We start from the raw sequence: 25,130 nt of genomic DNA, 5'->3' as shown, positions 1-25,130 counted from the left end.
CTCCAAATTAACATTTGAAACACTTCCTGCTGCAGAATCTACATTTGCTTGCCACAGAAATTGGCCTTGAGGCGTCACAAAATTCTATGATACTGTGTGTATTTATTAGCATTTATAGCTAACACCCATGACCCAGAAATAAAGCCACATCCAGAGGGAAAGTGTTTAAATTTGAGATACGGGGCCACCTTGTATCGACCAGCGAGGTTCACATGCAGCTAGGTGCAAACGATCAATGAGTCTCACCACCCCAAGCGTATTGAACTTACATATATAACTGAATGCAGACTTGGCAACTCTTCCCTGTCAGCTCAACCAATTCATCCAACTCTCTTGCACTGACATCAGTAAACATCGTCAATGAGACTCCCAGCACATTCAAAAATATCTGGTAAACCAGAATCTCAAAATAATTCTTCTTCCCACAATTACCTCATCATTCTAGGTTCCAAAGCAGTAAAGTAGCGGTAGCTTTGGGATTCATCAACAGAACCACCTTAAGGTCTCTTCTATTATGGACAGTTTGGGGAGCACATTCTGTCAAAAAAGTAATAATCAGGGCAAAACACTTGAATGCCAGTTTTGCTCTGTTTAGGAGCAACCAGCACCAGGCACACAATACTCTGTAACATTATAAAGGGTGAGAAAAGGGGCAGCACGGTGGCACAGTGGGTTAGCTCTGCTGCCTCTCGGCGCCGAGGTCCCAGATTCGATCCCGGCTCTGGGTCACTGTCCGTGTGGAGTTTGCACATTCGCCCCGTGTTTGCGTGGGTTTCGCCCCCACAATCCAAAAAGATGTGCAGGCTAGGAGGATTGGCCATGCTAAATTGCCCCTTAATTAGAAAAAATTAATTGGGTACTCTAAATTTATATTTAAAAAAATAAAGGGCGAGAATGCTTCCAATAGTGTTTGATGCCTGACCTTTCAAATATCCCAGGAGTGGCCAGAAGCAACAAAAAATACACACCCCTTTTTAGTTTACCTCTCTACTGAGTCCACACTTACTGATAGCACTAGTACTCAAAAATAGAAAGTGAAGTGCAAATGGCACTCTCCTCTCACCAGCTAATATGATCAGTTTTTTTGCAAAGAAATAATGTTTTATGTACCTCATGTACTCCAGCAATTGTTTTTCAACAAGGTATTGATTGGAAAATACAAGACATCCATAAAAGGATGAAATGCAAGTGCTTTGTAACAAAGGTCCATCTAACAAAAAGAGAGTGAATCCCTAAAATGCGCACTTTACCATTAATTATTCATGGAGTTTTCCAGTCATTCCGATAAAGAATGTTGTTTTTGCTGGTGTACCGTCTGGAAACATTGGTCTCCAGTCTAACAGGGCCCTTTCATTAGTTATATCGGCCAGTAAGCTGACCGCCTAATGCAATGTATCTTGCTGGTCCCAGAATAGGCTACTCATCAGTACACTATTTGGGCAGTATGTATTACTAAATAATCAAAAAAGAAGCTTGCTCTCTTCACCACACCTAGTGCAAATTCAACTTCATTTAGAAATTGTCCGGGTTTTATTTCTATAGTGCTGCAAACTCACTTTTTGGAGGTCTTCCCCGAGGCCGTCCTCTCCCACGCCCTCTCCCCTTTGGTACTTGTTCTTTATTTCCTTCGCCGTTCGGCACCCTTGCTTCACGCAAGAAAGACAGATATCCTTTTAAACTAGTCTTTGATTGCAATCGCATATGCACCTCAGAATCACTGAGGTCTGATAAATCACTGTCGGAAGCTGAATCAGAATCTTGCTTCATATTCAAGCTTCGTTCATCTAAAGAAAACCTCCTCTGATCAAATTGGGACTGCTGACTGGATGAACCATCAAGGCCATTATCAGATAGACTGATGGCAAACATAGAGTGCTGCTGCTTGCCGGGATGAGGAGTGTCTGGGAAAGCTTGTCGACGTGGATTGTCTGGAGTTACGGAACCAGAAATTGGAATTGCAAGGTTTCCTGAACTTTGATCCCCAGTTGGGCTAGTGGATAAGGTTGGCATCTCAATATTGGTTGCAGCAAATGGGGTTTCTGGGGAGTCTGGTCTGGAAGTACCCAAAATAGCTGCCTTTTGAGTTGGAGAGGAAAATGGAGGTGAAAATGTCTTTGGAAGCTGAGTTTTATTATTACCCACATCTGACACCATCTTTTCAGGCTTCTTCCAGTTAATCAACAAAGGGGGTTTCACAATAACTGATGCAGGAGCAGAAGCCGCAGGCCGTATTAAGTCACTTCTGAACAGGCCTTGTGATCTGTCCCCATTTCCCTTTAGATCTGTAAATCCAAGAAATGGATTCCCTGCTGGAATGGTAGGCATTTCCTCCTTCATAAGGTCTGGCGGTTGAACAGATTGAAGAAACTGGAGGCTAGAGGCACTCCTTGGAAAAGCTGGAGTTAAAGTTGGCATGGCTTCAATGGCCCCAAGAAGATTCTTTCGCTCAGTATCTTGCCCATGTTTACCTCCTGCATGCAACCCAACTGAAGTTCCAAGTGCCTGTGTTGTGACACTTTTCTGGCTAGTGGCACTGGAAGCCATTTTAAAGGAATTGAAGCTCAGAGGGTCATTGGATAAGCTTTCAGAAATTTCAGTGAAGTAGTTGCTCTGTGGAACATTCTGAGGCATACATTGGAAAAACAAGTTATTCGATAAGTTGCCAGAGTCCATGGAGATTTTGTTGCCAGCTTTATTCTCAGATTCATCAGTCACATTCCTGCCAAACCCAAATCCAAAGGGTTTGCTTTCTTGGTCAAATGTTCCATTTGTTCCCTCATTACCATTTCTCTTTGGCTCTTCCATAAGGGCTTGATTCTGAACTGATGGTTGAAGTGCACTGTCTTCATTTAAAGCTTCCTCTTTTAGTGTTTGACAAGGATCTGCAAACCTTTTCTTCAGTGGTTCCCTAAAATTGCAATGAAAAGTATTCAATCAGAAAGGTTTTAAATTGCAATAGCAGGCTACAGGTATATCGCATCATTACATCATAGAAGAACTTGAGAAAGCTACGAGAAAGTTATTTGAAAAAAACTTCACTTTTTAAAACTCTTGTGAAACTAATAAATTTATTCACAAAAGCTGTGCTGTTTGGAGATAAAAGCAAAATACTGAGGATGCTGGAAGTCTGAAATAAAAACAAAACAAATGCTGTAAATAGCAAGTTAGGCAGCATCTGTTGAGAGGAACAGTCAACGTTTCAAGTCAAGGTGACTGTTTAAAGTTGTGATGAAAGGTCATTTTCAACCTGAAACATTAACTGTCTCCCATCACAAATGCTGCCTGACCTGCTGAGTATTTCCAGCACTTTCTTGTTTTTAAATTTAGATTTGAGAGACTGAAATAAAATCTAACGGTATGAGCAGCTACTTAAATATAGGTAACACAATCTAGTCTGCTTTCTTAAACAGTCATTATATTCCACTGCTCAGAGAATTTTCATAAGCAGTTAGGGTAGGCTCAATTTTTAAATCTGAAAACTATTGCCATCGGTGCCCTCATAACCTTGCATTTGGTGAAAGTATAAAAACATCAGTGTGCTACAGCATAAATACTGCCGTGTCGGTTTTTATTAACTATGGCCCATAATTCTCTGGTTCCCCAGCGCCTTTTTAAAAGAGTACCCCAATGATGCACTGGGAATCCTTCCAGGATGTTCCCATGTAAGCATTTACCTGGCAATTGTCCAGAAGTGCTAACATCCTATGGACAATTGCGCTGGGCTGGGAGCCATCCAAAAGAAGCAATTTAAACCACTATCTTCAAATGGTTCTGCCAGTTTTATCCTGATAGTAACTTTTTAAACACCAAGACCAGCCTCACATAAGACAACCTGCACAAAAGTGACCCCCAAGGTCTGCCCTGCCATATCCTACCTGCCCCCACCATCTCCAGTCTACATCTCCTCCTCTCTCTCTCTTCTCTCTCCACCCCCCCCCCCAACACCAGGCCCATTGCCCCCTCCTCCTCCTGTCAATCACTGCTCCACCTCCCATTCACCCCACCTGAGTGCAGACGGTTGGGTGAGACGGGGGTTATGGAATGACAGGGAGGTTAAATTAATCCAGGGTGGCAATCTGACGGAGATTGCCACTCTAGGGAAGTTACGGGCCATATTCAGACTTAATACCCAGAAAACCTTCTCCACAAGTAGTCATTTTTGGCTTGCATCAGGAATAGTTTGGTCTGCTAACATTTAACACGAAAAGTGATACCTGTTCATTTAAGGAGCAAAGAAAGAGTGATAGGAACATTATTAGGAAAACAATTTTGAGATTGTGGGAAAGCAGTAGCAAAGGGGCTCCAAATAATGTAGATGATCCACTCTAATTGGAAAATTCCATTCCCAAGCCATAGAGAAGAAAAGTAATTTCTCGCTTTAGGAAAATATAGGTAGTTTTATGGGATTTATATTTGTAATGGTAAACATTGGAAATAAGTTATAGTTTTAAATGGGTTTACTTTAATGTTGGTGTCTGGAGGGATAAAATCTATAGTTAGATTCATGAAGGACTGTATGCGTGGGGGTTGGTTCAGTTCCAACTGTGGTTCTATTGTCCTTAGAAAGGGCTACGGTATGAAGAGTAAATAAACCAGCAGTGATTGCTTAGCATCTAGGGTCTTGTAATGTAGAGAAGCTTTTAAGTTTTAGTTTAGCTAATTTGATTGCAGTTGGAGATAGGTGGTTAGAGAGAAGGCAGCTCTCACAGCTTTGCTAGAAGCAGGTTGTTCTGAAGGCTAGAGAGGGAATATCTCTCTGCTAGAAGAAAAACCATACAATGGAGTAATGGTTAATAAAACAAGTGCACAGATCTGGAGAGCAGCTAGTTCAGGAGGCTAGAGAAATGAAGAAGTTTCCAGGACCCCTGAGATTAAAACAACTGGAACAGAAACGGTTCAGTAAAGTCACAGAATTGAAGAGGCATTGGATCATGAGGCCAGAAAGATGCCGAAAGTGATTTTCAAGTTTGAGCGATTTTACTACAGCCTTTGGTACGTGAGTTCAAAGAGTTATGGAAATTGGTGGCTGGATCTTGCAGTTTGTGGAAAAAGTTATCCAACAAAGGGATCCAGGACTCGATTTGCTGTTAAAAGTGGAGTGGAGACTTGGGTTAAAAGTCATTTGTAAACCTGGACTGGATTTCAGAATGCAAACCACTGAGGGGAAACATTGTTATGAGAGAAGATTTTAAGCATTTGTGGGAGTGGAGTTTGGAAACTCCTACGTGACAATCATCTGGGGGGATTCTGAGGCGACATCCACAAACATGAACTTGGGGTTGAATGGAGAGTGTATTTTCCCAGTCATCTCATGTGCTTAAAAAGGGGCTTTATGTTAATGAGACCACTGTAGATTAAGATGTACTTTGTAATCAGTGTGGTTACGGTCTTTTGAGTCAGGGTTACACTCTGGTCTTCCCATCCAGTTAAAACATCAGCTGGGATCACAACAATAGATTTTCTAAACTTTCAGTTCCTGTCACGATGATCATTGGGCTTTAAATACTGAAAATAAACCAAACAATTGACAGGTCCACGCTATCAGTTTATCTATCCTACACCCTGCACCTTTTGTCTTAGCCTCCTTCAAGTAGGTTCAGACAGACATAACTAGGATACAAATACTCAAATTGTGACGATAAATGGCATAAAAATAGGTAATCAGTTGGTTTTTTAAAAAAACTGCACAATTGCCAACAGATTGTACGCATGCACCACATTATATTGTATTTAAACTCTTTCGCTTCTTACTCAACCCACAGCAAAACATCACATCCTGCGCAGGTCCATTAAAAAGGTTGTGACCTATTTCTGGTGGCGGCCAGGGAGTGAAAGATCACACATTTGGCAGCTTCCACTCATGGTGGTCATTTTGTGGCTCTTACGCCTGATTGTTGTAGGAATTTTGTGAAGTAAAGGTGTAGAAGCAGGAACAGAAGCAGGGGACCCCTAGTTTATGGAGCTGCATCCCAGGAAAAATCAGAAAAGGAAGAATCAGAAGTTGGTGGCGAGTGAGGACCAGATTGAGTGAGGCAATGGCGAATGCGCAGGGTTTGGCCCCGCCAGCTGTGGTCGACGGACTAGCTGGTGAGCTTCCTGAATGAGAAGTTCTCCCAACAACGTAAGGAGTGTGTGGAGGACCTGGCCCAGGCGGTGGACTCCATCAAGGTGATGGTTGACTGCGTGGAGGCGGGACTGACGACCCAGGGACAGGCGATCCAGAGGCTGGAGGAGCAGGCGGGGGAGCATGAGGAGCAGTCCACCCCGATGGCGGCGGAGATCGGGATGTTGCAGGGTCAGCAAAGCGACTGTTGGAGAATGTGGAGGACCTGGAGAACCGTTCACGGAGGCAGAACATCCGGATCGTAGGTCTGTTGGAGGGGAAAGAAGGAGCAGATGCTGGTGCGTATGTGGGGAAGATGCTGGAGAAGCTGATGGGGGAAGGTGCGTTCGGCAAGCCGTTGGAGGTGGAACAGGCCCACAGGGCACTTACACGTAAACCCTAGGGGCGTGAGCCCCCAAGGGCGATGGTGGTACGACTACTTTGGTTCCTAGACAAGGAACGTATTATGAGATGGGCCAGGCACTCGAAGCGGTGTATGTGGGAAGATGCCGAGATCCAGGTGTACCAGGACTTGGGAGCAGAACTCGCAAAGTGGAGGGCGAGTTTCAATAAGGTCAAGTCGGCCCTATATGCGAAAGGAATAAAGTTTGGTCTGCTTTAACCGGCCCGTCTATGGGTGACCTGTGAGGGTCAGGTGTTGCACTTTGGCTCGCCAGAGGAGTGGTGGACTTTATGAAAGACAATAAACTGACGAGAGAATGAAAAACTTGAACTCTGACTGTGGGGAACTGAGCTATGAGCTATGTTTTGTAAAAACATTAAACGCTCAATTTGCGATGTTTGAAACGAAGTTTGAGGCTCTGCATACATATTTGCTTTCTTTTTCCGTTTTTCATTCGGTTCTGTGTGAGGTTAGTTAACTAGATAATACTTTGTTACGGGAGGAGGGGTGGGCCTTTGTGCTCAGACCTTGGGAGGGATTGTTGGTTTGTTTTTGCTTCTTGCCATTGTTTTGGGAGTTTGCATTAAGAGCAGTGGGGGATTGGGTAGGGGGGGGTGGGGGGAGAGGAGGAGAATCAGTGGGGGTAGGATGCTAGGCGCCAGTGGCAGGGGCTGCCAGGCTAGCTGGGAGGGCTAGTTCACGGAAGCATAGTGGGGAGGTGAGCTGAAGACCAACGTAGTGGGGGAGGTGGTGGGTACTGAATATTCAGCAATTGTGGTGTCGGACCACGCTCCACACTGGGTAGACCTGCGAGTGAGTAAAGGAAAGGCCCAGCGGCCACAATGGAGGTTAGATGAAGGACTACTAGCGGAGGATGAGGTGTGTGAGCGGGTGATGGAGGCCATTCGGGGGTACATAAAGAGTAATGATACGGGTGAGATCTCGGCAGGGGTGGTGTGGGAGGCACTGAAGGCGGTTATCAGGGGGGGAATTCATCTTGATTTGGGCTCATAGGTAGAAGACTGAACGGGCGGAGTTGAACAGGCTGGTAGGTGAAATTTTACAGGTGGACAGAAGATATGCGGAGTTTCTGTATGAGGGGCTCCTGAAGGAGTGTCAGAGACTGCAAATGGAATTTGGGTTCCTGTCCACAGGTATGGCAGAGGGGCAGCTGAGGAGGGTAAAGGGGGCGGTGTATGAATATGGGGAAAAAGCCAGCAGGATGTTGGCGCATCAGCTGAGGAAATACGAGGCGGCGAGAGAGATTGGGAAAGTAAAGGATACAAGGGGGAAGGTGGTTGTGGACCCGGAGGGGGTGAACGATGTGTTTCGGGAATTTTATAGCCGACTTTATAAATCAGAACCCCCAGCCGGGGAGGAGAGTATGAAGCGATTCTTGGGGAGGCTGGAGTTCCCGAGGGTAGACGAGGAGTTGGTGGAAGGCTTGGTAGGCCCAATCGGGCTTGGGGAGATGATAAACGGACTGGGGGCGATGCAATCGGGTAAGGCTCCGGGACCTAACGGATACCTGGTGGAATTTTACAAAAGGTTTTCTGGGTTACTGGGGCCACTCTTGGTAAAGGCCTTTAATGAGTCCAAGGAGCTGGGAGTGTTCCCCCCAACGTTATCACAGGCATCGATATCCCTTATTTTGAAGCGGGATAATGATCCAGAGAGCCAGGCATTGTCAGACCCGGGGGCGCGGCCTGCGGGTGGGTCGCGGGCAGGTGTCGGGAGGGTCGCGGAGCCGTCCGTCGCAGCTCTCCCGATCGCGCAACATCAAAATGGCCGCGAACATGTACAAAAAATGCGGCCGCACTGCGCATGCGTGCCAGATCATCGGGAAAAGGACTTGAAGAGAATCAATTCATCTTCATCGCCATAGAATCATAGAATTTACAGTGCAGGAGGCCATTCGGCCCATCGAGTCTGCACGGCCCTTACAAAGAGCACCCAACTCAAGCCCATGTATCTACCCTATCCCCGTAACCCAGTAACCCCACTTAACCTTAGTGTGCCAGGCTTAGCCTGATCCAGTTCAAGGTGGTGCATAGGGCCCACATGATGGTAGCCTGGATGAGTAGGTTTATCGAGGAAGTGGAGGACAGGTGTGGACGCTGTGGGGGAAGCCTGGCGAATCATGTACATATGTTCTGGGCGTGTCCGAAGTTGAGGAGATTCTGGCAGGGATTTGCGGACGTCATGTCAGAGGTCCTGGAAGGGAGGGTGACTCAGAGTCCAGAAATGGCAATATTTGGGGTATTGGATGATCCCGGTGCCCAGGGGGGGGGGAGGGGGTGTTCTGGCCTTCTCCTCCCTAGAGGCCCAGAGACGGATTTTGCTGGAATGGAGGGATTCGGAGCCTCCAAAGTCAGGAATCTGGGTTAGCGACATGGCAGGGTTTCTCAGGCTGGAAAAGATTAAGTTCGCCTTGAGAGGTTCAACTCAGGGGTTTGCTCGGAGGTAGCGGCCGTTCATCGACTTCTTTAAGGAAAACTGAACGTCAGCAGAAAGGAGGGGGAAAAGGGGGGAGAAAATGGGAGGCATGGCAGTGTAAAATAAGGACAGGGAATCTAATATACGGGTATTTAGGAGCTAGCGCGGGAGGGTAGTTGGGTATGTTATTGTGATGTGGTTGCGTGCGTCGGGCCGCTAGATTGTTTAGAATATTAATTTGTTAAACTGTGAAAATTACAAATGCTTCAATAAAATATTTTCTAAAGAAAAAAGCCTGTTAAAGCAAGATTTTCCCCCCTTCTGGGTAAATGAGATACAAATACAATACAGTTAAGGCGGTTTTCATCATCATAAAAAAAAACGTTTAAACACTGAACCACTTTCTATGGCCAAGAAATTGAAACAGAAACGAGCCAAAGAGGCCACATGGAAACCGAGAGAAACAGGAATGGATGATTAAATGCTCCCTGACTATTATGATTTTCACAGTAACTTCATTGCAGTGTTAATGTAAGCCTACTTGTGACCTTAATAAAGATTACTGGATTTACTCCTCCTAACCTTTTTGGACACGAAGGGCAATTTATCATGGTCAATCCACCTAACCTGCACGTTTTTGGACTGTGGGAGAAAACCGGAGCACCCGGAGGAAGCCCACGCAGACACAGGGAGAACGTGCAGACTCCGCACAGACAGTTACCCAGCAGGGAATCGAACCTGGGACCCTGGCACTGTGAAGCCACAGTGCTAGCCACGTGTGCTACCGTGCTGCCCAGAAGTAAGAACCTTATTGAGCCCGGATCTCCCGATACCCCAAATGTTGCGATTTCTGGACTCGGAGTCACCTTCCCTTCCAGGACCTCTGACATGACATCCGCAAATCCCTGCCAGAATTCCCTCAACTTCAGACACGCCCACACTCTAGTAAGAACCTTATTGAGTCTAAACATGATTCTCCAAAAATTGAGAAAATATTGAGTACCTACATGCATTAGGCAAATTCCATGCACATTACCAGTTTCTCCTTACCCTTTGGCAGTACCACATGCTTGCTGTACTGCTGCCAATGATGGATCCTTTGAGGACTCCAATGCTGAAGAATTTCCCAAAGGCTTTTCTGATCCAGGAGCAGGTGAACTGTACGTCGGTAGATTTTTACTTCCCTGAAATTTAGGAAATAATAGTTTGGAAAATAAAGTGTGCAAGTAAAATACCATTAAAAGAAACAAATATTTATAACTTGCAATCTGACCAACACTTCTGAATAAAAACCATGAGAAAATGTTCAAATTTCCAACTAAAAAAAGCAATTTCATAAGAACTATTCAAGTTAAACCAAATGACAGAATTATACAATCGTGCAAGAGGCCATTCAGCCCATTGAGTCTGCACCGGCCCTTGTGAAGAGCACCCTACTCAAGCTCATTTCTCCATCCTATCCCTGTAACCCAGTAACCAACTAAACTTTTGGACAGCATGGGGAAATTTAGCATGGGCTAACCTGCACATCTTTCGACTGTGGGAGGAAACCAGAGCACCCGGAGGAAACCTACATGGACACGAGGAGAAAGTGCAAACTCCACACAGTTACCCGAGGCTGGAATTGAACCCGGGTACCTGGAGCTGTGAAGCACCAGGGCTAACCACTGTGCACAGAGATTAGGAAATTTCATCAGCAAACTGTTAGGTGCGCCCTCCTTGCCTGTGTTTTAAATCACAACCGTCTCATCCCAACCCTCAGACTCAGTGCAGACTCGATGGGTCGAATGGCCTCCTTCTGCACTGTATATTCACCATGAGACCCTGGACTTCCCCGTCTCCTGGGGCTCTGGCACTCAGACTCTGGGTTCTGCTTGCAGTCTTCGAGGTAGCCACTGCTCCTGATGGCTCTACTAGGACTACAGAGCTGTCAACCAATCAGAATGGCTGCAGGCAGGCTTTCTACACCTCAATTTAGGTGGAAATCTCGTCTCAGATTGGCTAGCATCTGATGCAGAATTGCCTCCTGAGTGTGGGGCTGTAGGCCCGCCTGCAGTCAAATAATGCTTCCTTGAGCGTTAAATGGATGAGATGGAACCCTGATCGATGGTGATGCATCACCTGCCAAATTCTCGTGGCGGGTGGAAAACCTCTGCCCATTAACTTCAAATAGACTATAGTTCCTGTTCCTAAAGAACTAATTCCCAGATTTAGGTTAAACATACTTTTAATCAACATCGTGAAAAATAGTTCAAATGTGAAATCAAGTGTTCAGTGTTTCCATTCACGCAGTTGCCAATTAGAACAGAAGTCTACTCAACAGCCCAGAAATGGGGCAACCGCCATACTTCAAATATGTATCCTGTGAAATCTCTACTGATAACAGGAGAATATAGGGGTAAATATTTTGCAACTAAATTACATTGTTGTGAAAACAGGGTACAACGGTATTCTGTCACACATGGAGGATGGCAGAGCCCCCCCCACAATGGTGAACATACCTTATCTGGTAAAGCTATGAAAGAATCCTTGACTAACGCTACAACTGCTCAGCTGTTGCCACTAATATGCCTGGGTTTACATAGACAGGGGTATACTTACAACAGGCAGAATGTAAGAGGAGCAGTAGCCCTGATAGTAATGGATGACACAAGGCAATAGTAAGAAAGATCTTGATTCAAAAAATCATTAAGTAGATTCGATACTGGGGGAGATTAGGATGCAAGATTGGGATCATGTGGAAGTTGTTTACATGCCCCCGAACATTTGTTTTACAATTCAGATGGAATATTAAGTGAGAAACAATTGGAGCTTGCAACAACAGCAATGTAATAATAAACAGCATTATACCCTATTTCTGGAATATCATTTGTGTCTATGAAAATAGACAAAATATTTGTTTGTCTATGTAATTTCCTCATTCCTCATGTTAATTTCTCTAAGGGATTAATTTTGCTTTAGCTACTTTCCTTTTTGTGTACTCGAGTGTTTTTACAATTTGTTTTATATTTCTGGTCAGCTTATTCCCATATTCTATTTTTTCCTTCATCAACTTTTTAGTTGCTTTTGCTGGTTTCTAAAATTCTCCCTATCCTAATGAGAATGGTTCTAGGGATGAGGGATTTCAGCTGGTGAGTCGATTGGAGAATTGGGTATCATTCTCTTTCGGAGAGAAGGTCAAAAGGAGATTTGATAAAAGTGTTCAAAATCATGAGGGGTCTGAAGAGAGTAGATAGTGAGAAATTGTCCCTGTTGGTTGAGGGGTAGAAAACTAGATGGCACAGATTTAAGGTGAGTGATTGGTAAAGGAACTAAAACTGACGTGAGGAAACATTCTTCTTATGCAGCGAGTAGTTCGGATCTTGAATACATTCATTACCTGAGATGATGGTGGATGCAAATTCAATTGTAGTTTTCAATGAGGAATTATATAAGCACCAAGATGAAAAATTGTACGGATACAGAGAAAATGATGAGAGTAGGACTGAAACACCCTTGCAGAGAGCAGAAGGAACTCAACACATTGAATGGTCTTCTGTGCTTTAACAATTCTCCTAATGGCAGAACAGGCCAAATGGTCCATTCCTGCTCCTATTTCTTATCAGTCTATAACTAATGCAGACAAAACAAACTGACTTATTTGTAAAAACATCAGCATGTAACCCACAGTCTTATTAATATTGATGGATTAAATTGCTCTTAATCCATTAATTTTGTAGAACTGTCAAGGAGACATGGTACCAAAAAGCAATATAAAACTGTTGCTTACATCAAAGTTGGGAGTCTCACTGCGGTTTGTAAAAGACTGATGTGATTCGAAAACTCGCAAAGTGGAGTGCATGTGATCCTGTGGGACTTGGAAGGTGTTTGGGATCACCAAAGCAGATTGAAGACTTTCATTTTGGGACTCAGATGATGTATTCTGCAGCTTCTGTTTTGATATTGAATTACCAGCAAAGTTTTCTTTTATCCCCTGGTCAGATACTGCAGTCTCTAAATCTTGGTCTTCGTTTGAAGGCTCCAAGACTGGCACTTCAGGGGTTCTGCCTGAATCAGTAGTTGCTAAACCCTTCTTGCTCTGAGGATTCAGAGATTCTGTATTGGAAAATGACACTCCACTTGGTCGAGGGGCAGTAGTACCAATTGGCACGAAAGGCTTCCCATGTATTGGTTCATCCTGGACAACTAAGGTCCTACCATTCTCTTTGGTATAGGTAGCATAGCGTAAGCCTGCTTGTGACTGAGGTACAAAGCGAGATCGATCTGAAGCACTGTCAGCATTTCCCCAGGCTAAATCCTCAATTCTCTTGGAGTCGAAGCTTGCTTGCTCCACATCAGGATTCTCACTCTTTGGCAGATTGCGACCATTGCCTCCAGCAGCCAACAAGCCTACACTGCTGCTGTCAGGCTCCATTTGTTCTGCATCCTTCACTTTTTTTTGTGCAGGTTCATTCTCTCCATCAAAGGCATTCTTTCTTCTACGACTGTCTTTGCTTTTATCTATGAAGAGTAAACCAATTTAGTCCTTGTGAACGTATAGCCAGATAATGTCTCAAAGCATAATTACAGACATTTTCTAATGCATTCAGAACAAACTACATTTAGCAATAGTTATCTTATGAAGCATTCTTAGAGGAATCAGAGTTCTTTCGATCAGGGGTTCTCAAACTGGGGTCTGCATGAATATTTAAGCAGTACATCACACTATTTCTTCAAACCTAGCTTCAAAAATTGCAACCAATTATGTCAATTTAAGGTCAATGTTACGACAGCAGAAAATCTCATCTCTATTTGGAGTCATACAGCAAAATAATCTTTCCTTGATGACCTGCACTTTTTGAGAATAACTAACATAGAACATAGAACATTACAGCGCCTGGGATAGAAACAATGACACAAGCCCAGATTTAAGCTCAAGAAGTTGATAAAGCCCAGTCCAGCAAAATTGACAGTGACTTGAAATGTCCCACGGTGAAGAGTGACGACTGTAAGCTGGGTTGAAGCGAACAGGAGCTAGCCCCATGGACACGGGCTTCAACCAGAATAGCCCAAGACTTTAGCACAGGACGGGCAAAGCACATTAACACCAGTTCAAATGCATCCGCACCTGGAACTAGGTCTGGTGCATTACCATGAGAGCCACTTGGGGTGTGCTTCCACTCCAAGCAAGCTCCAAATAGGGGAACATTGGCAAATCAAAGAAAGCTGACATTGTGGATAAGTTGGATCAGGTTCTTGGTGGGCTGTCAGAAAAAAAAGGCCTCCCACCAATAGTAACACAAGGCTCAGCAGGCCTCCGCCATTGGATATTCCGGGAGTGGAAGATCATAAGATGCAAGAGCAAAGGTAGGTCATTCAGCCCATCGAATCTGCTCTGTCTTTGAATGAGATCATGACAGATCTGAAATGACAATTCTCACCTCCACTTCTCCCAACTTACCCCAATAACCCTCGATTCCCTTACGGATTAAAAATCTGTCCACCTGAGCCTTGAAAGTGCTTAATGATCCAGCTTCGACAGCCCTCTGCGGTAGGAAATTCTAGATTCACAACCCTCAAGCGTTTTGGCAAGCACATTATCAAATGCCTTTTGTAAGTCTAAATACATTAGATCTACAGAACACCTATTATCCACTTTGCTTGTTACATCTTTGAAGAACTCCAGCAAATTAGTCAAACACTATTTACCCTTCATAAAACCATGCTGACGCTGATGGATTCCAACAGTTTCCAAAAACAGATATTAAACTAACTGGTCTATAGTATCCTACTTTCTGCCTTTCTCCCTTTCTTTTTTTTAAAATATATTTTATTCAAAAATGTTTTGGCCAAACAAAACAATACAAAGGTTTTCCTTTTTACAACAATAAAACAGTATAAATAACAGTGGCCGTTTTAACAAATAAATAAATAATATATAAACTAAATGGCAGCTGCCATATCAAAAATAATAACTCTCCAAAAATAAAATCAAGCAATCCAATATACATAACCTGGTACAAATATCTATACACAAACATCCCTGAGGACCCCCCCCCCCCCCGGATTGCTGCTGCTACCTTCCCATTTCCTTTATCGTTCTGCGAGGTAGTCAATGAACGGTTGCCACCGCCTGGTGAACCCTTGAGCCGAACCCCTTAGTGCGAACTTTATCCGTTCTAGTTTTATAAACCCTGCCATGTCATTTATCCAGGACTCCACGCCCGGGGGTTTGGCTTCCTTTCACATAAGTAATATCCTTCGCCGGGCTACTAGGGACGCAAAGGCCAAGACATCAGCCTCTTTCGCCTCCTGCACTCCCGGCTCTTCTGCAACCCCAAATATAGCCAACCCCCAGCCTGGTTCGACCCGGACCCCCACCACCTTCGAAAGCACCTTTGCCACCTCCACCCAGAACCCCTGCAGTGCCGGACATGACCAAAACATGTGGGTGTGGTTTGTTGGGCTTCTCGAGCATCTCCCACACCTATCCTCTACCCCGAAAAATTTACTGAGCCTTGCTCCGGTCATATGCACCCTGTGTAAAACCTTGAATTGTATCAGGCTTAGCCTGGCGCATGAGGATGACGAGTTTACCCTTCGTAGGGCATCAGCCCACAGCCCCTCCTCAATCTCTTCCCCCAGCTCTTCTTCCCATTTCCCCTTCAGCTCATCCACCATGATCTCTCCCTCGTCCCTCATTTCCCTGTCTCTATCCGACACCCTACCACCCCCCACCCATGTCCCTGAGATCACTCTATCTTGAATCTCCTGCATCGGGAGCTGCGGGAATTCCCTCACCTGCTGCCTCGCAAAAGCCCTCAGTTGCATGTATCGAAATTCATTCCCTTGGGGCAACCCATATTTTTCCGTCGGGGACCGCACCGAGGCTCCCGTCCTTCCCCTGTCGTCTCCACTGCCCCCAAATTTTTAAGTGTTGCCACCACCACTGGACTTGTGGTGTATTTCTTCGGGGAGAACGGCAACGGCGCCGTCACCATTGCTTGTAGGCTGGTTCCTTTGCAGGACGCCATCTCCAATCTCTTCCACGCCGCTCTCTCCCCCTCTCCCATCCACTTACACACCATTGAGATATTGGCGGCCCAGTAGTATTCACTTAGGCTCGGTAGTGCCAGCACCCCCCTATCCCTGCTACGCTGCAAGAACCCCCTCCTCACTCTCGGGGTCTTCCCGCCCCACACAAAACTCATGACACTTTTCTCAATTCTCTTGAAAAAAGCCTTCGTGACCATCACCGGAAGGCACTGAAACACAAAGAGGAATCTCGGGAGGACTACCATTTTGACCGCCTGCACCCTACCCACCAGTGACAGGGGCACCATGTCCCATCTCTTAAAATCCTCCTCCATCTGTTCCACCAATCTTGTTAAATTAAGCCGATGTAAGGTTCCCCAACTCCTGGCTATCTGAATCCCTAAGTACCGGAAATCTCTTGTTACCTTCCTCAGCGGTAAGTCATCTATTCCCCTGCTCTGCTCCCCTGGATGCACCATAAACAACTCACTCTTACCCATATTCAATTTGTACCCCGAAAATTCCCCAAACTCCCTGAGTGTCTGCATTATCTCAGGCATCCCCTGCACTGGGTCCGCAACATACAGCAATAAATCATCTGCATACAAAGATACCCGGTGTTCTTCTCCTCCCGAGTACTCCCCTCCACTTCCTGGAGCCCCTCAGTGCTATGGCCAGGGGCTCAATCGCCAATGCAAACAGTAACGGAGACAGGGGACACCCCTGCCTCGTCCCTCTATGAAGACGGAAGTAGTCAGACCTCTGCCTGTTCATGACCACACTCGCCACCGGGGCCCTATACAGCAGCTGTACCCATCCAATAAACCCTTCTCCAAAACCAAATCTCCTCAGCACCTCCCACAGATAATCCCACTCCACTCTGTCGAATGCTTTCTCGGCATCCATCGCCACCACTATCTCCGCCTCCCCCTCTGGTGGGGGCATCATCATTACCCCTAGCAACCTCCGTATGTTCGTGTCCGGCTGTCTCCCCTTAACGAACCCAGTTTGATCCTCGTGGACCACCCCCGGGACACAGTCCTCTATCCTCATCGCCATCACCTTGGCCAGGAGCTTAGCATCCACATTTAAAAGGGAAATGGGCCTGTAGGACCCACACTGCAGCAGGTCTTTTTCCTTCTTCAAAAGGAGAGATATCGTTGCCTCCGACATAGTCGGGGGCAGCTGCCCCCTTTCCCTAGCCTCATTAAAGGTTCTCGTCAAAAGCGGGGCCAGTAAGTCCATATACTTCCTATAAAATTCCACCGGGAATCCGTCCGGTCCCGGGGCCTTCCCCGCCTGCATGCTCCCAATCCCTTTTACCACCTCCTCCATCTCAATCTGTGCTCCCAGTCCCGCCCTCTCCTGCCCCTCCACCTTAGGGAATTCCAGCTGATCCAAGAAACACATCATTCCCTCCTTCCCTTCCGGGGGCTGAGCCTTATATAACCTCTCATAAAATGCCTTGAACACCCCGTTCACTCTCTCCGCTCCCCATTCCATCTCTCCCTCCTCATCTCTCACCCCACCTATCTCTCTCGCTGCTCCCCTCTTCCTCAATTGGTGGGCCAGTAGCCGACTCGCCTTCTCTCCATACTCATACTGTACACCCTGTGCCCTCCTCCACTGTGCCTCTGCCTTACCCGTGGTCAGCAGGTCAAATTCCACATGTAGCCTTTGTCTTTCCCTGTACAGTCCCTCCTCCGGTGCCTCCGCATATTGCCTGTCCACTCTCAAAAGTTCTTTCAGCAATTGCTCCCTTTCTTTACCCTCTTGCTTCCCTTTATGTGCCCTTATGGATATCAGTTCCCCTCTAACCACCGCCTTCAACGCCTCCCAGACCACTCCCACCTGAACCTCTCCATTGTCATTAAGCTCCAAGTACCTTTCGATGCACCCCCTCACCCTTAAACATACCCCCTCATCCGCCAATAAGCCCATATCCATTCTCCAGAGTGGGTGCTGTTCTTTTTCCTCTCCTACCTCCAGGTCTACCCAATGTGGAGCGTGGTCCGAAACAGCTATGGCCGTATATTCCGTCCCTGTCACCTTCGGAATCAGTGCCCTTCCCAAGACAAAAAAGTCTATCCGTGAGTATACTTTGTGAACATGGGAGAAAAATCAGAACTCCTTACTCCTAGGCCTACTAAATCTCCAGGGGTCTACCCCTCCCATCTGCTCCATGAAGTCCTTGAGCACCCTGGCCGCTGCCGGCCTCCTCCCGGTCCTGGACCTCGACCGGTCCAGCCCTGGATCAAGCACCGTATTGAAGTCTCCCCCCATTACCAACTTTCCCGCCTCCAGGTCCGGGATACGCCCCAACATATGCCTCATAAAATTTGCATCGTCCCAGTTCGGGGCATATACGTTCACCAGAACCACCGCCTCCCCTTGCGATCTGCCACTCACCATCACATATCTACCCCCACTATGGTCTTTGCCTCAAACAGTACCCGTTTCCCCACTAAGATAGCCACCCCCCTGTTCTTCGCATCTAAACCCGAATGAAACACCTGCCCCACCCATCCTTTACGTAGTCTGACCTGGTCTATCAGTTTCAGATGCGTCTCCTGCAACATAACCACATCTGCCTTTAATTTCTTTAGGTGTGCGAGTACCCGTGCCCTTTTAATCGGCCCGTTCAGCCCTCTCACGTTCTACGTGATCAGCCAGGTTGGGGGGCTCTTTTACCCCCCCCCCCCTTGTCGACTAGCCATCCCCTTTTTTAACCCAGCTCCTCACCCGGTTCCCACGTACCCGTGTATCCCCCCCCGACGGCGCCCTCCCGCCTCGACCGCGCCCTCCCGCCTCGACCACCCCATCCCATAACAGCTCCCCCTTCTCCTTAGCAGCAGCAACCCAGTTAACCCCCCCCCTCCCTCCGCTAGATCCCCCTCTAGCGTAGTTGCACCCTCCATGTTGCTCCAAGAAGTCAGCGAACTCTGGCTGACCTCGGCTTCCCCCCTTATCCTCGGCCCCCACTGTGCGAGGCCCCCTCCTTCCTGCGTCCCTGTTCCCACCATAATTACCATAGCACGGGAACAAAGCTCGCGTTTCCCACTCGGCTCCGCCCATAATGGCCGGCGCCCACAGTTCCTCATATCCCCCCCCAAACATGGGGGAGAGAGAAAAGTTACAGGATCGCAAGATTAACAAATTGAAAAATCATCTCCCCCCCCCCCCCTTTTTCCTCGCCCCACATAATCACCCCACCACTTTGTCCCAAAAGTTCGTTCTCTCGCCAGACTATTCCAGCTTCTCGTCCACAATGAATGTCCACGCCTCTTCTGCCGTCTCAAAGTAGTGGTGCTTCCCTTGGTGTGTGACCCACAATCTCGCCGGTTGCAACATTCCAAACTGGATCTTCTTTTTGTGAAGCACCGCCTTAGCCCGATTAAAACTTGCCCACCTCCGCACTCTTGCCCACCTCTCCCACCTACAGCTCCGAGTTTTCTTTGCCCATCTGAGGACTGTCTCTCTGCCATTGTAGCGGAGAAACCTCACCACTATAGCTCGAGGTATTTCTCCAGCCTTCGGTCTTCGCGCCAAAACTCGATAAGCTCCCTCCACCTCCAAAGGGCCCGTCGGGGCCTCCAATCCCATTAGCGAGTGAAGCATCGTGCTCACATATGTCCCGACGTCCGCCCCTTCGGGAAGACCCAGAACTCTTAAATTCTTCCTCCTCGAATTATTCTCCAGTACTTCCAGCCTTTCCACACACCTTTTGTGCTGTGCCTCGTGCGTCTCGGTCTTCACCACCAGGCCATGTATTTCGTCTTCATTTTCAGCAGCCTTTGCCTTCACGACCCGAAGCTCCAGCTCTTGGGTCTTCTGCTCCTCCTTTCGCCCTACAATCGCCTGTAATATCGGGGCCAACAGCTCCTTCAACTCCTTTTTCAGCTCTTCCACACAGCGCCGCAGGAACTCTTGTTGGTCCGGGCCCCATAACAAACGGCCACCTTCCGACGCCATCTTGCTTTGAGCTTGCCTTCCTTGCCGCTGCTCCAGAGGATCCTCCGCAATCCGGCCGCTATCCTCTCCCTTATCCATGCGTGTCCAGGGGGGATTCCCTTCTGGTTTACCGCACAGTGTTTTTGGCCGTTTAAATTGCCGTTGGGGCTCCTATTAAGAGCCCAAAAGTCCGTTCCAACGGGAGCTGCCGAAACGTGCGACTTAGCTGATCATCGCCGCACCCGGAAGTCCCTTTCTCCCTTTCTGAACAGGGGCGTAACATTTGCACTTTTCCATTCCACTGGAACGTTTCCAGGATCCAGGGAACTTTGGAATCTTTTAACCAACATTTCCCCTATCTCTGCTGCCACTTCAGAACCGAGGATGTTGGCCATCAGGCCCTGAGGACTTGTCTGCCTTTAACCCCAATAGCTTGCTCAGTACTTTTTCCCTAGTGATGACGATTGTTTTAATTTCCACCTTCTCAACAACCTTTGCATTATGTTAATATTGGCTCTAGTGTCCTCCACCATGACAACGGAGGCAAAATATTGAATGTGTCTCTGCCATTTCTGTGTTCCCCATTATTAACTCCCCAATCTCATCCACTAAAGGACCAACAATGATTTTAGTTACACTCTTCCTTTTTATATACTTCTAGAATCACATATATACTTATAGAATGGAACTGGTTTAGAACAGTGGGCTAAACAGTAGGCTTGCAAAGCAGAACAAGGTCAGCAGCACGGGTTCAATTGCCGTACCAGCCTCCCCGAACAGGTGCCGGAATGTGGTGACTAGGGGCTTTTCACAGTAACTTCATTTGAAGCCTACTTGTGACAATAATGACAATAAGCAATTTTAATTTTCAAGTGTGCTCTAACTCAAACCTTGCACAGTTTTAGCAAGACTTTCTTCTTGTACACTCCATTCCCTTTGAAATAAATACCAACATTCCATTTGCCTCCCATATTACCTGATCTTGCAAGCTTGCTTCTTTGTGATTTATTCACAAAGACCCCCAAATCCCTGTGCTGCAGCTTTCTGCAGTTTTTCCTCTATTTAAATAATATTCAGCTCCTTTATTCTTCCTACCAAAGTGCATAACTTCATATTTCTGACATTATATTCCATTTTAAACATTATTCCATCTTACGTTATTTTATCTTAAACACATTATTCCACCTTAAACATCCAAGTTTTTGTCCACTCACTTAACCTAGCTATATCCCTCAGTGTGTCATTCCTCCCACCTATTTACGTATCAACTGCAAATTTGGCGTGAGTATATTCACTTCCCTTGTCCAAGTCATGAACAGATATTGTAAATAATTGTGGCCCCAGCACTGATCCCTGTGGCACTCCACTATTTACAGGTTGCCATCCTGAAAATGTCCCTCTTATCCCAACTCTGCCATCTATTAGTTATCAATCCATGCTAATATACTACCCCCAACACCATGGGCTCTCTTATTAAGTAGCCTTCTATGCGTTACTTTAGTGAAGACGTTTTAGAATTTCAAAATAATGCATCTACTGGTTCCCTTTATCTATTCTGCTTGTTACCATCTCAAAGAAGTCTAAATAGATTTGTCAGACATGATTTCCCCTTCATGACATCATACTGACTCTGCTTGATTATATTACATTTTCCCAATGACAGATGTTAAGCTAATTAGCCTATAGTTATTTGATTTTTGTCTCCCTCCCTTTTTGAATCAGTGTGTTTGTTACATTGGCAGTTTTCCAATTCTCTGGGACTTTACCAGAATTTAAGGTTTCTTGGAAGATTATGACCATAGCTATTTCCTTTAATATTCTAGGATGCAACCCATTAGGTCCAGGGGACTTTAACCTTTAGCCCCATTTATTTTCCCCGAGTACATTTTCTCTAGTGATAGTTGTTGTTTTCATCCACACCATTAAATTCTAGGAAACTGTCCTGAATGCACTCTAGGAATTATTCATTGTGGCTACCTCTGCCAATTTTATTTTCCCAATCTACATGAAGTTTAAAGTCACCCATGATTAATATATTGGGGTGTGTGACTTGATAGACAGCTCTTTCAGAGACCCAATTGTTGCTGCAAATAAAGCCCATGAATAGGCAGGTGTTTGCGTTTCTTTGTAGAAACACTGCCTTTTGTCAACTTCCTCAACAATCAACCCTTGTTTCCCCCACCCTTCCCAGCAACTGGAGCTCCCCCATGGCCAACCAATCAAACTCTTCCCACCCCAACCAGCAACTGAAGCTTCTCCATGTCCATCTAATTAAACTCTTCCCACCTCCTCCAACAACTGTAGATTCCCCCCAGCCCCTGCAGTCAAACCCTCCCCTCCTCCCTCCTCTACTGAAAACCTGTTCAACAGCACTCATACCTCCCATATATTCACTTAGGTTTGCTCATAGCCTGAGGCATTAAATATGGTCACATTGGAAAACTTTGGGGAAGCAATGCTGTAGGCTTTCAAACCAGGGTTGCTGAATACTATACCGAAACTTGGGGCATCTGCAAGGTAGTCAGATTCCTCTATTTTTGACTTTTGGATTATTTATGCTGTTGTCTGACAATAAAAACAATTTCTGCAATGAGAACCTGGGGCGAAATTCTCCGGAAACGGCGCGATGTCCGCCGACTGGCGCCCAAAACGGCACAAATCAGTCGGGCATCGCGCCGCCTCAAAGGTGCGGAATGCTCCGCATCTTTGGGGGCCGAGCCCCAACCTTAAGGGGCTAGGCCCGCGCCGGACGAATTTCCGCCCCGCCAGCTGGCGGGAAAGGCCTTTGGGGCCCCGCCAGCTGGCGCGGAAATTACATCTCCGGGCGGCACATGCGCGCGAGCGTCAGCGGCCGCTGACGGCATTCCCGCGCATGCGCAGTGGAGGGAGGCTCTTCCGCCTCCGCCATGGTGGAGACCGTGGCGAAGGCGGAAGGGAAAGAGTGCCCCCTCGGCACAGGCCCACCCGCGGATTGGTGGGCCCCGATCGCGGGCCAGGCCACCGTGGGGGCACCCCCTGGGGCCAGATCGCCCCGCGCCGCCTCCCCGCCCCCCCCCCCCTCAGAGCCCGCCCGCGCCGCCTTGTCCCGTCGGTAAGGTAGGTGGTTTAATCTACGCCGGCGGGACAGGCATTTTAGCGGCGGGACTTCAGCCCATCCGGGCCGGAGAATCGCGGGGGGGGGGGGGCGCCAACCGGCGCGATTCCCACCCCCGCCGAATATCCGGTGGTGGAGAATTCGGCAACCGGCGGGGGCGGGATTCACACCAGCCCCCGGCGCTTCTCCGACCCGGCGGGGGGTCGGAGAATCTCGCCCATGGTTTTCCTTCGGGGATATTGCAGTTATCTTCTGAAATTTCAGATTGGAGACCCTGGGCACGTGCTTATATTTGCTAAATTTAATAACCATAGTCCAAGAACTATTTGCTTAGTTGTCAATGCAAACCATGGACAAATTCCCTCTCTCCTACCCCAGTTTGTAGTTTCAAACCCACAACGATGCTGTACTCCTTAGTTCTAATACAAGCTCGTGCCTCACCCTTGTCATCGGTCTCTTTAGTTGGACTGTAAGGTGGACTGGTCTCAACTCCCTTCTTGCGTCTGCTTCTGGAGTTTTGAGATACTTGTTTTTGAGCAACCTGTAGAATTGAAAAGATGAACAAGATTATATTGCTGCCTTTTCCCCAAACGCCAACAATGGAACTCCACACAATTAATAAGAGGTATATTTCACAGATTCCCCCAACACCCATTAGCTGAAACACTACCAGTACAAAATAGTTTAGCGGCCGAACACAGAGCATGTTAAACACTGTCAACTAGGATCAAACCAAAACCTGATATTTATACTATAAATAACACTCTGCCTTGAGCAATCAGGCTATGTGAAACTTATTTCAAGTTTGATCACATCAGTGAATATCATACAATCATAGCTATTACTGTGTGGAGAGAAAAGTGCACGATGGCTTATAAGTACATACCATCACAGAGCATCAATATTGCTTCATTACGAGTCGTAGCAGAAGTAGAACACCAGGTCACCACCTGATATGTGCGTATAGACCAAAGATTACAATAAGAACTGATATCACTCACCATTGCTGCATTGCTTTCATTTGGCTCGATGCTTTTACATAGAATCCCAATTTCACCTTTCAGTAATTGAAGCACTTCATCCACAAGTGTGATATAAATCCGCAAAGGATCAACAGTCTTTGTCTGCTGTTCCTATTATGAAAAACAAGTCAGCAACAGAAACATACTTATATGCCCTTAAATATGATGAGATATCTACTGCCCAAGATTGACAGTGATCTGAAGACAGAGCCACTGCCAAATTAGATGTGAATCCCATTTTAACTGAGTTTGTGAAATCAATATCATGTGATCACAGTTTCAAGCGTTAAAGCTGGTCTGGAAAGTCTTTTTAAGGATTTTGTGGGGAATGGAGAGAAAATAAATGTTGTTCTTGTGGAACTCTGCTTTTTTAACTCTTTTTGGTAATCGTCAAGGACCTGCAGCAAAATTTGATAAAGACAGAATATCAAACACCAAATATTTATTGGCCAGTAAAAATAATTTGAATAGTTGCAACAATAGCCCAGTAGCTTGCTGCTGTACAGTTGCCTTCTTCTTGACTTGAATGGTCTCCACAACAGCCTCATGATCTGCAGAACAACTATGGTGCTTCCATCATCCATAATTATTCTATTAGGGCTCTCTTATTTCTGAGGGTAGTATGCTCCTTGGTTCAATGTTAACATCTGTTCACATTTTTCATCACTCCTCCCCTTACTATCTTACGGCCTTCAAAATCCAATATCCACATAAAATCCCAGGCAAGGAGAATGTGGACAAAGACTTCTCTAGTGCCAACATAAATAACGTTAGTCACCCTCCACTGCATCCCTCACCCCCCATTGCATCCCTCAGGGTAAAACATCAATGCCCACAAGATCCAACTAAAGCCAGAGACTGGCTATCGCCAGCCAAAGGAAACACAGATTTGTACCTCTGGGTGGAACACGTCAAATGGGAAGGCAAACTATAACATATGTTTAAAGTCAGCACCACATTGTACCTGTTCTGTGGTGACCACCATGGTGCACGTAGCAGGGTCATGATGTGCAACAACCGCAAAGATCCATTCTTCTGAAGAGTCTGGTTGGTAGATCTTTACTCTATGTCCCTGCAAACTGTATGGGCCTAAAAGACATAATGCAG

At 46.4% G+C, this 25,130-nt stretch overlaps 1 protein-coding gene across 2 annotated transcripts in view; it reads right to left on the bottom strand.

Moving 5' to 3' along the window:
- The window catches only part of kdm3b (lysine (K)-specific demethylase 3B), a 215,795-nt gene that overhangs the window by 101,976 nt on the left and 88,689 nt on the right, over positions 1-25,130 (bottom strand). For both annotated transcript variants that reach the window (XM_072512004.1, XM_072512005.1), the window contains exons 5-10: positions 24,988-25,112; positions 24,003-24,134; positions 23,443-23,542; positions 12,712-13,442; positions 9,993-10,126; positions 1,557-2,908 (exon numbers count right to left, since the gene is read on the bottom strand). In XM_072512004.1, coding sequence (XP_072368105.1) covers positions 1,557-2,908; positions 9,993-10,126; positions 12,712-13,442; positions 23,443-23,542; positions 24,003-24,134; positions 24,988-25,112 — 2,574 coding nt within the window. The remainder of the gene's footprint in view (positions 1-1,556; positions 2,909-9,992; positions 10,127-12,711; positions 13,443-23,442; positions 23,543-24,002; positions 24,135-24,987; positions 25,113-25,130) is intronic.

Source organism: Scyliorhinus torazame, chromosome 7 (assembly GCF_047496885.1).
Source record: "Scyliorhinus torazame isolate Kashiwa2021f chromosome 7, sScyTor2.1, whole genome shotgun sequence".
Taxonomy (NCBI): domain Eukaryota; kingdom Metazoa; phylum Chordata; class Chondrichthyes; order Carcharhiniformes; family Scyliorhinidae; genus Scyliorhinus; species Scyliorhinus torazame.
Note: the sequence above shows the minus strand (reverse complement) of the source record. Positions and strands in the feature narration are given on the sequence as shown.